Source organism: Marmota marmota, unplaced genomic scaffold, assembly GCF_001458135.2.
Source record: "Marmota marmota marmota unplaced genomic scaffold, marMar, whole genome shotgun sequence".
NCBI lineage: Eukaryota > Metazoa > Chordata > Mammalia > Rodentia > Sciuridae > Marmota > Marmota marmota.
Genome location: NW_026000005.1, coordinates 27,087,759 through 27,104,877, shown reverse-complemented (window position 1 = coordinate 27,104,877; position 17,119 = coordinate 27,087,759). Strand labels below are relative to the sequence as shown.

General features: G+C 32.8%; 1 protein-coding gene across 11 annotated transcripts in view; it reads right to left on the bottom strand.

Annotated features, from left to right (window-relative positions):
- Window positions 1-731: 731 nt before the first annotated feature.
- The window catches only part of Pikfyve (phosphoinositide kinase, FYVE-type zinc finger containing), an 83,661-nt gene continuing 67,273 nt past the window's right edge, over window positions 732-17,119 (bottom strand). For all 11 annotated transcript variants that reach the window (XM_048808422.1, XM_048808421.1, XM_048808420.1 and 8 more), the window contains 13 exons: window positions 16,962-17,099; window positions 15,957-16,077; window positions 15,167-15,262; window positions 13,247-13,330; window positions 12,319-12,416; window positions 10,451-10,615; window positions 9,170-9,229; window positions 8,338-8,514; window positions 7,441-7,544; window positions 6,567-6,695; window positions 5,222-5,483; window positions 4,439-4,513; window positions 732-3,887 (listed from right to left, as the gene is read on the bottom strand). In XM_048808422.1, coding sequence (XP_048664379.1) covers window positions 3,772-3,887; window positions 4,439-4,513; window positions 5,222-5,483; window positions 6,567-6,695; window positions 7,441-7,544; window positions 8,338-8,514; window positions 9,170-9,229; window positions 10,451-10,615; window positions 12,319-12,416; window positions 13,247-13,330; window positions 15,167-15,262; window positions 15,957-16,077; window positions 16,962-17,099 — 1,625 coding nt within the window. In that variant the 3' untranslated portion in view covers window positions 732-3,771. The remainder of the gene's footprint in view (window positions 3,888-4,438; window positions 4,514-5,221; window positions 5,484-6,566; window positions 6,696-7,440; window positions 7,545-8,337; window positions 8,515-9,169; window positions 9,230-10,450; window positions 10,616-12,318; window positions 12,417-13,246; window positions 13,331-15,166; window positions 15,263-15,956; window positions 16,078-16,961; window positions 17,100-17,119) is intronic.

Below are 17,119 nucleotides of genomic sequence, written 5' to 3'. Positions count from 1 at the left end.
TTATACACTTAAAAACTGTTAAGGTAATAAAACTTGTTATACATTTTTAAAATCACAATAAAATCTCATTAAAAAACCTTACTTTTATTAATTCAGGAATTTTATAAAATAATTAATTTCCAACACAAGATATTTATAGGCTAATAGGGACTAGAGAATTCACTCTGCCTCTTCCCTACCATCCACTTCTTCCACCCTACAAGAGAAAAGCAAAGAGGTAAATGAGCCAGAGATACCACCCTTGCCACTCTGTGCCAGGCACCTATTTTCCTGCACAGCCCAGCAACTTCTGGGCATACTCAGAAGCAGCCACTCTCACCGTTGCCCCAGTGAATCCAGGTAAGAGGTGGGCCTTGTAGCTTTAGGCTCAAAAGACTGATGCAGTTCAGGTAGCATGGGATTTGCCTCCAAGCCATGGAAGAAATTGTGGTTGAGAAAGCCCCACCCACTTGCAAATTTGGCCAATCCCACATAGTAAAGAGCTTGACTTCCTTGAGTGCCCTATCAGGAAAACTAAAACACAAGAAGAATGTGAAAGCCAATACAGCCCTGTCCCTTACTGGCCAGAATGAACCGCAGGTTTCAACGAAAGAATTAAATTCTTCCATTGGAAAAGTAAGAGGAAAGGAATGAACAGAAGGCAACACCAGCAGGCCAGGAACAAGGCTTGCACATTCAACACCTTTTACTTTTGTAATTTCCTCAAGTGGATTCAAGACTGAGTAAGCAGATTCAAAACTGAGTAAGCAGATTGCAGTTTATTATAAGTCTTCTTTATTTACAGTACAAGTCTCTAAAAGGTCAAGGCAGTTATCTTTTAAATAACATGTCAATCATATAAAACAGCTGGAACCAAAGTAGAGAAATATATACATTATAATACATTAAGAACTTTCAATATTGTTAAATGAGTTTTTCATATTAAATTAAAAGTAGCTATTATGATTTACAACATTATTTCTCTAGTTTAAAATTCAACCTGTCAAAAGACATAATATACACTTGTATTTTACAAAACAGACACAGTAGTATTAATAAAACTGTTCATGATTTGTAATTTCTATTTTTTCTATAATACACTGCACCTGTGTTACCAAAGAAAAGAAAAGAAAGCCATTGCACTAGATGGTATGAATACTGCATAAGTCAGTGTTAACACTTGCAGGATAATGAATGGCCTGATCTGATTTTCCACCAGGCTCATTGATCACACTGATTTTTACTCTTTAAACTGAGCCAACTTTCTTTAGGAAGATATATTCTCCTTGGAAGTTTCATTCAAGTCCACTGGTAATGGGCAAAATGTCAAGATCTGATGACCACAAAGCCATCACAAAAGATGCCAATATGACCCTACTATTTACAATACTCAATAAAAGCCAAGCTAGAAAACCACTCACTACTAAATCAAGAAAAAAATTATAAGACATTCTGTAGGAAATTTTGATTATCTATAAATTTAAGGTATTCAACAGACTACAAAAGGACTTAGCTTATTTCCCTTATTTTTCTTAGGCTAAGAAATCCTTTCTATTTTTCAAATATATTTTGATGGAATCAAAAAGCTTCACATTTATAAATGAGATTTTTATACAAAGCAACATGTTGACATAGTTCTCTCATGCTACTATCAATTATTTTTAGGATTCATACTGTATTCTCAGGAAGGAAATACTAAGATTTCTTCCTAATTTCTAACTTTTCAGCATTAATATAGAAAGGGAATTCAAGAAAGGAAAATAGTCACTCAATACTGAAATTGACCGGCATAGTAATTTGAAACACCTTATATATCTAATAGTGGCATAAAGAGGAACAGGAAGGAACCAAACAGTTAAATTGTGCATTTTCCCTTCATGAATACAGCTCAGACATTAATTTTATAAGGACAAAGTGTCCTTACAAAGCAGCAACTCTTGCTTCAGAATGTTTAACCACCAAATTACCCATTAGGCAGGAGTACTTTAAAAAATGATTTTTAAAGTCATGAGCAAGGTAAAGAAAAATCAGTATGCCACATTATTGTCAGGAGCTATTCCCATGGAGCGTTCCAGTTGTGTACATGGTATTGAAACTAAAAGAATGGTTAGTGGGGGACATCTTTCACTTCTACGGGAAATTGACAGGATAAATAACCCTATGTGTCTTGATAGGAAAAATAAACAAAGACAAAACCATACTGGTATTTCAAATCAGACACAAAATCTCTTTTCCCTAAACACATAAAAATTTAATCATCTTCCACACATCTTCCATGTCTACACAACTCCTTTACTAGTCTTCTGTATCAAAACTAAAATCATCAGTGTTTTGTGTAACTTCAAAAGGCACATATACATATTTAAGTGGGAGAGGAAGCTTAGCATCAGATAAGTCTCAAGTCCTTGGCCAACTTGCTTCTAGTTCAAAATTAACTATATTTTTAATAAGCACCAAATACAAACCAATGCTTTCATTCTTTAAAGCAAGCTTTCCAAAATGTTCCCATTCATGTACTTACCATACTGTAACTGAATGCATCTTGCTTTCTTTTTTTTTTATGTGAAAATTAATGTACTATTATTATAGGAAGTCTGAAAAAGAATGAAATTCTAAAAATTTTACAAATCCCTAAATTGTTCTCATGACAGAAAGAAGCCAAAAAAAGAAACATTCTGGGATCAGAATTTCCTCAAAGTTGAATACTCCGAATCACTTTTTAAAACAAACAAAATAACTGGCCATTAAAAAAGAAGCTCCTTAGTAAGATAACTTTATCTCTTAGTATGTCTCAGGAGCAGAACTAAACAGTGTGTAGAAAACTGGAAAATGGGAATGTCCTGGAAATAAATGCCATTGAACTTGCTGGTTATACTGAAAGATACTTCACCCCTATATAAAGCAACCAAGTGTTTCCTTCTCACCCAATTTCTTGGATTGGATCTAATTTATTTTTTATACTCATAAAATTCCTGTGTTAATAATTCTTCCTTTAGAAATTCAATTATTCCAGACCAATTTACTAATGATGACTATTTCCCTAAAATAAGGGGGGGTGGCAAGACCTAAAATATGAACATACAAAGATGAGTGGAGATTAACATAATGATTAGTCAAAAGTTTTAAACAAGCTTAAGAAGTACTCTAAAAAGGACTTTAAGTTAATGGCTGCATCCTCTTGTCACCAATAGAGAAGGCAGAATTATAAAACTGAACACTTGAAAACAAGGTAAATTGGGAAGACACAGAATATTCAGACAGGATTCGTGATTTAAGTTAAATTCTTCAAAAAATGCAAACCTGCTTACCTGGCCACTAGAGGAATAAATCAAAATTTTTCTTAAAGTTTTCAGAAATCCTGACAATAGGTAACATTAAATTCAGCAGTACTACAAATGCCTTTTAAGGAAAGAATGTGTCAACTGTAAGGCCAAGATAGTCACAATCTATAAGACATGGTTTTTCTTCTCCAATTAAGTTAACAAATACAACTCAGTTTCTCACACCATTGACTCATCTCTAATCTTAGCTCTTTGAAATGATCTGTATTCCAGCTTAAGTGAGGAAATGTTCATGCAACTTCCAGACTACTAATTCACAGGTATCAAAATCCAAAGTGCAAATCGAAGGAAATTTTTACCCTTCAGACATGGACGATCTAAAGAGCCAAAGAACTAAAAGGACTTCTGGACACAGGTGAATGGGATGAAGAAATAAAACATGTCACTTATTTTTGGTCTCTTGTTCCTGACTGTTTTCTTTCACAGGCTACTTCAAGAAATGTGCTTGATTTCAACAGTTCAGGTCCAATCCTGTCCAGTGGTCTGGCACCATCAGGAAATATTTGTCCATTGCTTCACAAAATCTAGTCCTATACAACTCTGGAGAGACCACAGTTGGCATTTTACCTAAAATTATGAAACAGAAAAGGGGGGAAAAAAGCTGCTTTATATATATATATATATTTGATTGGGTATCAGATTTCAACCATTTATGTTGTTTCATATAAACTGCCATAAAGACACATAAAGCAGAGCAGTCTAAGTGAGGAGGTAGGGTTAGCCACTATGCCACCTGCCATGTGACAGGGTTCTTCCTGGTGGAAGCTTTCATTCTAAAAGATAAGTTCTTTCTTAGAGATGAGAGATGGCTAGAGGCACAAATGAGGCTGGAGTGCTCAAAGAACTTAGAAAATATCAAATGTTTAGTAGAGATAATCTCTTATTCAGAACTCTAGCTTTTTCTTCCTTTTTAACTCTTATTTTGAGAACTTTTGGCATTTTAACACAAATTTAAACCCAACATTTGCTACCTACACAATTCCCCTTAATATCTGGCCATTCTGGAAATGAAATCAGAAATAACCCTACATTTTTTACAATTTTAATAGCTCTTAAATTTTAAATAGTAAGAAATATATGAGAATTTAAAGAACAAATAGAACAAAAATTTTACTCACCTTGTCCTCCTAAAATTCCTGTTGATTTCACCACCATCTCAAGCTTTTTGTCCCATGTAAATGTTCGAATATAATCTGAGAGTTGAAAAAGGCAGGTGCAATTAGCAATCAAGTTATGTTAATAAATATAAGCAAATGACAATAACTATTACTACTATTTCTAAAATACTTAGCATTTATTGAGTGCTTCAACATGCTAGGGCTTTTCTAAAAGTTTTCTCCATATTAATTTGCTTAATCCTTAAAACAATGACACAGGCCTAATCTGCAAATCACTTTAAAGGTTTTCTCCAAATTAATTTGCTTAATCCTTAAAACAATGACACAAGGCCTAATCTGCAAATCATTTTTTAATATATAGTTTGTGTGTGTGTGTTTGTGTGTACGTGTGTATATATGTGTAGATACACATCTATCTCCAGAGCACTCTACCATTGAGCTACATCCCCAGCCCTTTTTATATTTTTTATCTTCAGACAAGATCTTGCTAAGTTGCTGGGGCTAGCCTCAAACTTGCAATCTTCCTGCCTCAACCACTAAAGTCACTGTGATTACAAGCAGGAACCACCAAACTCAGCCTGAAATTATGTATTTTTGACAAAAATAATGAAAATGGAGATGAGAAAATTGAATAGAAGGAACTAGGATGAAAAACTATTATTTTTAAAATTTCAAATGAAAGTTTGTTAAAGTACTCAATAAACCTAACAAGACTCAAAAGAATTTTACAATTTTTTTCTCTTTCAATCATGAGCTATAAGTAGGATATATCTATTAACTTACCTATAATTCCAACTACCAGCTCATTGCTAGTATCATCTCGCCCAACCAGCAAAGAATAATCTATAATGAGGTGGCTAGAAAGGAAGTGGGAGTCACTATGGATGGAAGTTCTCAGAACAGCTTTGGAATGAGAACGAATATACAAAGGGTTGTCTCGAACCATCTTCAAGAGGTTTTCATCCAGCAGGACCACATCACAACTCTCTTTTCCAGTGTCAGTTTTTACATTTCGATTCCTAAGTGAACCCTTCAAATCGAACACCTAGCAGAAAGAAAATTCTTTGTTATTTATGAATGAGTTGCCACAATGGTTAATTAATGAAATTAAATTAAAAAGGCAGACAGACTTTTTGTAGTGGTTACAATTATATACTTTTAAATTTAGTTTAAAAACTCAATCATAACTTTTAAAATAGTCATTAAATTTATAGTGAAATAATTGTACAATGCATAAAATACATGGTGATATAAGTATATCATATGAAACTAATACCTAGGTACTCATTACTAAAACATTTCAGAAATTCGCTGATCAATTTAATAAACTTTATGGTACATTAACAAGTAATTCCAAAAATATATGATTGGATTATAAAAAGGATTCAAATTAACTTTCTTAAGAAACTTAGTCTTGATATCAAAATTGTACAATTACTATGGCAATGGAGAAAAAAACTGCATAATTTTAGGAATAATTGGGTAGCAGGAAAAGCGGTGCACTCAAAGGACAGAGAACCTGAATGCGAGAACCAGTATGATTTGAGTGTAGTTTATAGACAATTGCTGGTCAATTGCTCCTGGCTTTTGATGATGTTAAGGAGCCAGTGACAGAATATAAATAAATCATTAGACTATTAAGCACACAGTTTAGTTCAGCTAACATTATTTCTCAGATGAAGACTTTCTCCATGAAGAAGCAGTACACTGGATCACAGTTTGGCATAAGCTCCTTAACTCATTGAAGACTGGAAATAATTTAAGAACCAGAACTTTGAAGAGCACTTTTCTAGAATCTAGACCAACTTGAGATCTAAAAATAACTAAGTTACTCAATTTCTATGGGCTTCAATAAATTTATTTTTAAAATTCAGGTGGTGGAAGTAGATCTGCTTTCTTATTCTACCAATTCTATGATTCTAGAATATTGATATGTTACATTTTAGGACAAGTCCATAACAATAATTTTTCTTTATTCTTTTTTCCAAGTCAAAAGTCCAATTTCATCTAGTAACCAAAGTTAAATATTTACTATAAAATAAGAAGTTATTTGAATTCATTATATTCAAGTACCAAAAGTACAAAGAGTTCCAATAGCTAAATGCTTCGCAAAGTCCAGTGCCCTTACCTGTGCCATCTTTCTCCCATAGAAAAGATTTTCCATGACAAGAAGATCTAACTTCTTTTCTGTGTTGTTCTGAGAGTTCTTATAACCAATTCTATAAACTCCAAGAATTTTGGCTAAGGCAGTGGGCCTCTAATCAAGAAAAGATCAAAGCAAACTATTATTAAAGGGATTATTTGTGATCCAATACTATTTTTTATATTATGTGGGTTATTCACATGTTGTAAAAATTATTTCATGATTTATTGCTGATATAACCAGCCAAAGGTCCTGGAAAAGTAGCTCAAACCCTTGAATCTCAGAAGTGCATGGAGTAATGAAGCCAATGAAAATATTAGACCCTTACCATTCTCCAAAGGGTCAATCCTTCACAGTTGTTCAAATTCAAGCACTTTATTATGATATCTAGTTTCCTCTAATAACTCACAATAAAAAGCACCCAAAATTCTATTCATAATTTTATGGAGGTGGGGGAAGGAGGGTGGTCATTGCTCGATGAAAAGTAGGCATCCTGGGCCAATGACTTCCTGCTTTTCTAGCTAAAGGAGGCATATCCTGATTTCTCAACATGTTCCAAATTTCTGTCTCAACAAAATTACAAATTACAATATTTGTAGTTAACATTGTTAGTCTTAAATTTAAATTGACTTTCATATACATACTAATTAAAAACACTTTGCTCAAGATCACTTGACTCCTTACTGGCAAAGATAAGAAAACTACAGTGCAAAATCTGCATTCCACCAGACCTCAATTGCATCCTGAGATCCAGTCATGTCCCGTTCAGGGAGAACTATCATTAGTACTAACCCTCAGGATGAAAGAAAGCCCAGTAAAACTCTGATTGTTGACCAAGATTCAAGATTTGGATTTCTACCTTTTGTTGAACGGCATTTGTAATATAATTGAAGTAGTGTGGCGCAAAGTCAAGGAAAGACTGGACTTCCAGACGAGGCATCTGCTTCAAAATGAATCTATCATCTAAAAAGCAGAAATTTCAAGTATTTATTCAATCATAATATCTACTATCTTCTATAATAAATCATTCCAGAGATCCCAAATCATCCTTATTTTATGTTTTTAATGGATATTTTCTGATGTTACCATGAAAATTTTGATCAGAACATAATTCTCAAGTAATGGAAGGGCTAGAAGAGATCCTGAGGATTTATGTAGTCACTAGTCTTCTACTCTGTATCACAAAATCTCTGTACCACAAAATTCATTGCTAGGTGACCTAATTTTTAGAACTATCAAATAAAGTTATATAAATTCCATTGTTAATAATCCACTAAGTCACTGTTACGAAAATATTTATCAAACAACAAATTTCCAGCTGTATTCTCTTAAATAATTTTGCTTTCAGTGGTTAGAGCAAATTGAATCTGAAACACAATGGTCACATATTCCGCAAACTTTTTAGGTTAAGAACTTGGTCTTTCTACTTTCAGGCTAAAAATATTTCTATATTCATTTTTCATCAGTTCTGACATACCCTTTTGAGCTTTCTAGAAGTATTCTTTCTCTTTACCTTTGGAGAGCTCAGAACTAGAGTTTACTAAGGTAAGGACTTGATCAATGCCTGAATCTCATTACAAACACATAGAGGTATATTATTTTAAATATTTTATTAAATCCTCTTAAAATAAAATGGAAGTCAGAAAACATCATTTGCCATTAGCCAATACCCTACTACCTCAGTTCAAGTATCATAAATCATTTCAGGGGAAAAGATGAAGACCACTCAACCAGAAAAACGATTAAAAAGTCTTGCCTTCAGTTGCATAGAAAGCAGCTCCTGATTTGCCTCCTCGGGCCTGCCAGGGTGATGAATGGGAAAGGGAACGAATGAAATCTTCCTCACTGCTGCCCAGAATCACTTCACGCATCTTATGAAACTCTCCAGCGTAGTACAGTCGACAATAAAATTTGGCATTAGCATCAGAAAATTCTACAAAAGAGTTTTTTAAAAAATCTCTTATGAATCAAAAAAATACCTTTTCCTTCCCTTTCCCACCACTAAATGCAACCATGTAGGTTCCTCCAGGAAAGCATCTTTCATGTTAAGTTGAAATGCCTGTTTATTACCATGCTGTCAACATGATCCACAGGGGAGATTAGAAAATAATCATATGATCACTGCTACACACTTTAAAAAAAATTTTTTTTAAATAGAACCCAGTTCTACCTTTACACTGGTTATTGTACTTTAATCATTGTACTATTATACAACTTCTTTATAAACATCACAAAATTTATAGTATATGATACTATTCTAAACAATAAGTTTCTAGTACCCATATACAATTCTAAATGCTTGTCGAGCTCTGTGTATATCCATTATACAACAGGAAAAGATTTAAATATTAGAAATTAAAGTACAATTTATAAATTTATGAATTGTAACTTTAATTAAATTTCTTTATAAATTCAACAATACATTTTTAGAAACTAAATTATACATAAATAAACCTCATGTTGGCAGATTTTAATATTCATCTCAAGAAACAGGATATTTAACTAGTATAAAGCTACAATTCCCAAGTAACAGTTTGCTTAATTATGGTCCCTGTCCCTAGGCAGACAACACATTATTTTATACTTACGCAGTTCAACGTGAGGATTTGTGAATTGTTTCTTTTGTGGATCTCCTCCATCTACCTCATCTAAAAGGTTTAATATCATTAGTAAAGGCAAAATTTTAAATAATTATCAGTTCATTTTATCTTTTGTCCCTGATATAACAACAAAAATTAGTAAATCAACAATAAAAATAACCTAGTAAAATCACTATTAAACTCTGTAAACAATTACAATAAAATGTGTTATTTTAAAAGTTTCAATATTTAGATTAAAGAAATAGAGAATTTGGTTTGAATAATTTTACTTAACTCCTATTATAGCAAACTCAACTCTGACACCAAGAACTTCCATGGCTTCTTTATCAATTAGTGACTAGTTTTCCAGATATGTATAGAATAACACTTCCCCAAATATTAAAATCTAATTCAGGTTTGTTTTTTTTAATTTGACTGATGTTTCTGACAAACCTACAAGATTCACTGTTTACTGTATACTTGAAATACATATTCGTATCAAAAAGAACAAATTGTCCCCTAAGCTTTCACATTTCAAAATCATTTTCCAAAGAATCAAGACTCTCCAAGGATCACATTATAAACACTTGCGGGCCAACTGCAACCTCCAGAACACTAAACAAATCTCTCAATTGCTAATCAAAATTTGTTATGGTAATTATTATATTTTAACTACTAATTCATGATATAACCTAGGAGTCACTCAACAATTTCTCTAAAGGGACAGATAATAATTAATTTACTCAGTTGCAACTACTCAATGTAAAATCAAGCAGACAAAAATAAACGAATGGATCTGCCAAATACTGTTCTAAACCCATATACAAACACAATCAGATAGGCACGGTTTTAAAATATCAAAATATAGATGGGCATAAATAGCCACAATTTTACAGGAATTAGAAAAGGAAGAGAATATCTTGGGGATGGGGCAGAGGAATGAAAACGTGAGGATTTGAGTTACATAGTGGGACCTCTGTCCCATGCTTTAGTGTGTAATGTCACTAAGTCATCAGTAAACCTTGGAATATACGGTTTTAGCCACTTTACAGGTATGGCAACTAAGGATTTCTGATTGTATCACACAGTAAATGATAGCAACAAAATCTGAAACCAGCTGGACTCCTCAAATGCCATGCTTTTTCTACTATCATGCTGAGGAGTGAGAACAGTGCACATGCCCTGGTTTCAGTAGTTAAGAATTACCTATGTAGTACTATAAGAAAACTTTAAAAACCAAAATAAATAAACTAGAGCCTGGAACCAGCACATATGGTCTACTTAACACACCTTGAGGCTCAATGCCTTGATTCTCCGTCCCCTCCTTTCCCGTCTGCCCAACCTGGTAGTAAGCACTATCTGCTCCACGTAAGGTCTCTCTCTTCTGGGAAGAGAGATCAGGGCTTTTGCCTGCTGTCCCTCTGAAGAAGGACAACATTCCAGAAGCCTTTTTGGCTAAAAAATAAAAAGTAACACATTAATTTCAATTATAGGTCACTGCAAGTGGAAAATAAAAATTTTCAACTTATTCCTGTGTTAGCAAAGATTATTATTCCACATGTTATTGTTTTTGTTTTTTGAGTAGTCAAGCACTTATGCTATCAGAAACACAGAAGGAAAGCAATGCTCAGCTAGCTGACCTGTCAAAATGTGAGAAATTCTCTAGAAGGTCTTTCAAAACTGTCTTCCAAAAAACAGTCACATCTTCAGCCAAAAGATTAAATTATAGCTAAGTTCTTATTACAATACAGTCAATTCAACTAAAACAATAATTCCACAAGCTAAAAGAATTCAGAGTTAAAGTTTACGTCTTTTCATCTTTTGTGTTGCGAAATCTTAAAATGGGAAAATGAGATCTTTTTCAGCATCTTGCAAAAAATAAATACTATAGGATAGCCAAGAATTTACTATCTTGTTCTTTTATTCCTAGTTTTGAGCTTCCTTCATTAAATCATGCATATTGTGATTCTAATACTATAAATTAATCGTTTACCAAAATAAATGACCATTTACATAATCAACAGAAAATATCAGTCATAAAAATACTTACTTAAAGTGGTAAACACTATTATTGCTTCCTTAATATCCACTACTACCCAGTTCCTTGCTAAGAGAACTTAAATTTAGGGGGACAGCTATGTATGCAGTCTCAGGACAATGCTCCCCCTATTTTTTTAGCAGTTAGAGGGGGCCCTAAGACTCAGTTCTGACCAATGGGACCAAAGTGGGTATCTCTGCTTCCTCAGTAAGAGAATAGCTGCAGGTTCTACTGCCCTTCTTCTGCCTCAAAAGCAAACAAAATGGAATATTATTTAATATGAGAAAAATTTAAGAGTATTCAAGAGAAAGTATCCCTCAGTTGTCATAACAGTGCTGAGCAACTTGACCAATGCCAGCAACTGCCCACCTCTAGGCTGACCTATTTTAGAAAAGTAGACTGTCATATATGTTTAAGCCCTTATAGACAAGTGAATTTTTTGTTCAATGTAGCTAAATGCATTCCTAACTGATAAAGTCAATAAAACCCAAGACCAAATCCCATCTCCACCATTGTCTAAAACTCAAGCAAGCTACTTAATCTAAACCTTAACTTCCTTTCTGAAAATAGGGAAGTCAAATAATCCTTATGGGCTTATTGTGGAGATTAAAAGAAACAATGTAAAATTTTCATGGTGCCAACTAACACTATAAACTCAAAAAAATATATAAGTTCATGTTTTATTTTAGAATGTACATTTTAAATTGAAAGCTCAAAGAAGGAAGATGATACTCTTTCTTTTTGCATAGAAAAAGGAGTTTCTAAGAATTTGAAGTTCAATAACTTGAATTTATATTTAAAAATCACATCTATAAAAGAGGATATTCAGGGATGAAACTGTAGTTAAGTGGTAGAGTGCTAGCCTGGCATGTATAAGGCACTGGGTTCGATACTCAGCACCATATAAAACAAATAAAAATAAAACAAAGGCATTGTGTGCATCTACAACTAAAAGAAAAAAAATTTTTAAAAAGCATATTTAAAAAAAATGTTTAAATCCATACTATATCTCAAAGACGAGAAATAGTAAATCTTTTCCAAATGGTATTTCTGTGTTTTCTTCTTCAAATCATATTCACAAATAAAACAATTATAAATACTTCCCCATTTGAAATCATACTTGGTTGTGATTCTGCTTCTGCTGTGCGGCTGGTCTGTCCTCCACTAATTTCAGGTAATCTAATAGGACTGCTACTCTTTGGCCTGCTGTCTAAAATACTAAGAAGAAAGACAAAGGAAAAATTAATTTAAACTATTCAGAACATAGAGAGTATTCTGATTCCTACACTAAACTACTAACACCTAAGCCAACCCACAAAATCAGAAATCTGATTAATAATTTACATAAACACAGGTTAGAACATTAAATAAAAAGTTTTGGAATATCTACTGAAGAAAGTAAAATGCTTTAACTATAAAAATGTATGGAAATGTACAAAAGCCACAGACTTTTATAAAATTTTCCCCTAAGTCAATTAGAGTTAGATTTGTATCTGTCACCAAACAATTACAGAAAATAACAATTTCATTTTTCTCATTCTATTCATAGTGATAATTCAAGCAAATTTAACTAGACTAGTAAAATTGGAAAACCTATTTCATTAATAATGAGACTATGACAATTTCTATTTAAATGTCTAAAATAGTGAACAACCTGGTTTGGGGCTTTTTTTTTTTTTTTAAATGTTAGGTATATAAAATTCACAAACACTTAAAATTACAAAGCCAAGCAGTGGTGTACTTTTTACAAGTTACCATTTTTAAAATAAAAACAGTATCTTTTTTTTTTTTCCCCCGAAAATGTTGGGAAGTTTAGAACATACACTGAACTATATGGCAATCGACAGAAAACTACATGCTAAGGGACTATTTAAGGTCTTTTGCTGTACTTTAATTTTGCTGTCTCAATTACTGGCTGAATTGAATGCCATTATCTGGATCCTAAAAATTTTAATACTGATAATATGCTATGATAAAACTGAAACACAAGGATACAGAAAATGACAACATAACTAAATTAAAATACAGTTTACTCAATCATGAATCACCTATTTGTTGGAAGCCCTTCTTCAGCACTGTTCCACAGAGTTGCTTTAGACAATTCTTCTAAGGCATTTCGGTATTCTTTACAACTTAAGGTAGAAATAGGTTAAAAAAAATGTTAAACATTAAGCTTTCTTTAAAAACAAATCATAAGCTTTAGAATAAATTTTGCAGTATAGAAACACAACCATTATTAAATGTCTATGATTAAACAAATGCACTTCAGTTAATTAATGAAAGTGATCAATTAGAAGCTTCATAAGGAAGGTCTATGTATTTGTAAAGAATGATACAAATAAGGACCCACTGACTCCCAACCAGTACCAATAACCTTAGCAATGATCAAAAGAACCTAGTTACTAAAATTTAAATCAAATTAATCCGGGTGCTGAACAGGTAATCTAAAAGAATAAATCCTCAGGATTTGATTAATATAGAATAAAGGAACTTAAGAGTGATTTTCTATTTAAAGGTACTAAATTTGAAGAAAAAAACCTTTTTTTTTAATGTTCTATTAGCCCAAAACATTTGACTCCTGGACTAGTAATCTGGGAGTCATGCTTTAGATAAACCAAATGTCATAGAACAAAGAGGCATGTTGGGTATATTATTCTTTTAAGACATTGAAAGAAAATGTCTTCAACTAGAATACTTTCTTCCTAATAGTACAAAATATATATTTCATTTTGGCACCTTTCTTATCTATTGATATACTATTATTAATCAGTAAATTAGAATAAAATGCTATCTTCACAAAGGATAAAAAGGCAAAGATCTTAAAAATTATCATATAAAATCTTATAAAGAAAAAACTCTTATTATCCCAACAGTAAACTCTAAATATCATAAAAACAGAGGCATGTAAATCTTCCCAGGTGTTGTGGTAATCTCAGTGGCTCAGGAGGGTAAGGCAGGAGGACTGCAAGTTCAAAGCCAGTCTCAGCAACTTAGCAAGGGCCTAAGCAACTTAGCAAGACCCTGTATCTAAATAAAAAAGAAAGGCCTGGGGAGTGGCACAACAGTTAAGGACTCCTGGGTTCAATCCCTGATACAAAAAAAAAAAAAAAATAGTTTGTTTACCCCTGTATATACAATGCCAAATATTTGTTGAATAAATATACACCTTGTAACAAATATCCAAAAGGAAAAATTTAACACCTTACAATAGAAAAAAATTTTTGATTCAACACCTTAGATTCTATTTAAACGGTTGAACCACTGTCAAGATACTTTTATGATTAAAAAGTTGAGGTTTTTTAGACATATCAATATTTTTAAAGTGGGTTGCTTCTTTTTTTAATATTTATTTTTTAGTTATAGGTAGAGACAATATCTTTGTTTTATTTTTATGTGGTGCTGAGGATCAAACCCAGTTCCTCACAGGTGGTAGGTAAGCGCTCTACCTCTGAGCCACGACCTCAGCCCAGTGGGTCGCTTCTTTAAGACACATGATAACTATGTCAGAAAGTCAAATGTACCTATGACTTAAGGAATAGAAATAGCATTCTCAAGGTAGGAAAATTTACCGAGTGTGTATAGGAAGCAGAAAGGAAATGAGAGCAGAATACAAAAACAAGATATTCACCTGTTATTAGGAAAATATGTCCCACGTATTATGTTAATAAGTAAATCAAAGTAAGGGATACAGGGGTACAAATTAAACAATTACAGGATTCAAGGGGCAGTAAATAAACTCTCTAGTCAGTTCAGTTATTAGGAACTTGCTTAAGACTCATGCTATACCCCATTATTTGAATAAAGAGAAGGTTTTCAGGTTCAAAGAGAACAGACTACCATGCTGAAACAAAAAGTATTTTTATTAATCATTTTGTTATGCTTTATGTGAACAATCTCCCAAATAGGATTATAGACATACATAAAATACATAGATATAACCATAGGAGAAAAAGTCCCAAGAGCAATACCTGAGAGCAAAAGCAATGATGGAGCTGGGTTCTTTCTCACAGACTGCAATGGGCACCCGTTCATGTTCATACATTAGGTAGTGTTTATCTGGATCACTGTTTAAATTTTTAAAATGCATTAAATAAATAAAAATAAAATTAGCAGAAAATCAAATACAAAATCCATTAACACTCTGTAAGTAAATCTCAGGACAATTTTACCTAAATACTACACAATTATAATTAATTAAGCAAAAATGTATGCAAATTATGAGAACTTGAATCAAAAGAAAAAAAACAATCAAGAAAAAAATTTGAAGGCAACCAGAAAATTATCAGAATTAGGTTTCAAATCACAGGACTATAGAATAGTGACTCCAAAAAACTTTCTATAACACCAAAATTTTGGCCATATTAATCTCAAAAAGAATTTCCAAAGAACCAGAGAAGTCTAAAATACTTTGTTCCAGTATAAGCTTGAGAGAAAAGTCTTCTAGAAACTGTGAAGAAGACATACTAGTAGTCCAACAAGAATAAACCAGCCACTCTACTGTTATTACATGAAAACTCAATGGTGACTCCCTCTCAATGTAAATTTTGCTCCCCTGACTTCCACTCTAACTCTTCTAGGTACTGTTAAGGTACATTCATTCATTTTATTTAGGTGCTATTTACTCAGCCCCTAATGGGCAAGGTTACGACATTAAGGAAAACAAAACATTTTACATAAGTGAGAAATTAATAATGGTGAAAAAACAGACATGGTAGAGTTTGGACTGGAATAAAAACACAAAGTTTGTATAATACTCACAAAGGAAATGGAATAGGATTATAGCTATTTCCTGGAAGCAAATTTGCAAAGATGGCTTTCATGGTTGACTTCTCTTTCACCTGGCTGTCTGTGGATCCCAGCAAATGTCCATCAAACACATCTAGAATAAAAAATATTCCGCTTGTATACTAATATTCAGGAAGAATAAAAAAATTAAAGTGTCAACTTTATTTCCCCTTGGGGAATACTGACAGATATATCAATATCATAATTATCAGATGTGATTCAAAATTTCTAATCTAGGAAAAATGACTCTTATGGAATGAAAGAGAAAGCACAGTGAAACATATATATCATTGACTCTAGAGACAGGTTTTCTTCTTTACATTTTAGCACCTCTGAAAATGAGATTATTCTATCATCAATGGTTTCTGCTGCAGGAGACAGTGAGTAGCCATAGGGTATAACTGCCCAAATATGCATGAACTTCATTACAACTGTTCATGTGATGAAGTTCAGGTTCAACTCAGTAATGGACACTGTGGCTATTACACCTGAGATTAGTAGCAATTGTAAAGTAATTCCAAATTTTATATTGAGCAATTTATTACTTAAACAGAAAGCAAGGAAAGAAAGGACAAGGCACTAATTTACTGTTAGGAAGCAAATATTTTTGTTGGGAGAAATGGCAGTGATTTCTGTTATTTTTATTTATTTATTTATTTATTTTACAAAGCAGCAACCCTATACTTCATGGAACTTACGAAAGTAAAAGCCCCAGAAGGTAGATAAAGCTGAATCACATTTTGTTATTGTAATACTTACATGTCAAGTAGTGCAACTAAATAAAGAAGTGATAGAATGAAAAGCTCTATCTTAAAAAGCACTTTTGGTAAGTATAAAATAAATATTCTAAGGGTTAAGAAAGCATTATGTCAAAGAATTAGCAGTGTTTTTTTTCTTTCTCAGAGACCCATATAAGCCAAAGAGACAACTAACAGCCTTAGAGTCAATGAAATATAGAAAAAGTGACTTAAACTGTACCTTCGGAACCACTGGCTGTATCTAGTTCAGGTGGGCCTCCCACTGACTGCTCAGTCATGACTTCAGGTGAAGTAGGCAACTGGAGATGGGTAGAACTGGTAGAACTTTGGCTGGACAGTGTTGTCAAGAAACGATCCTCTAAAAAAAAAAAAAAAAAA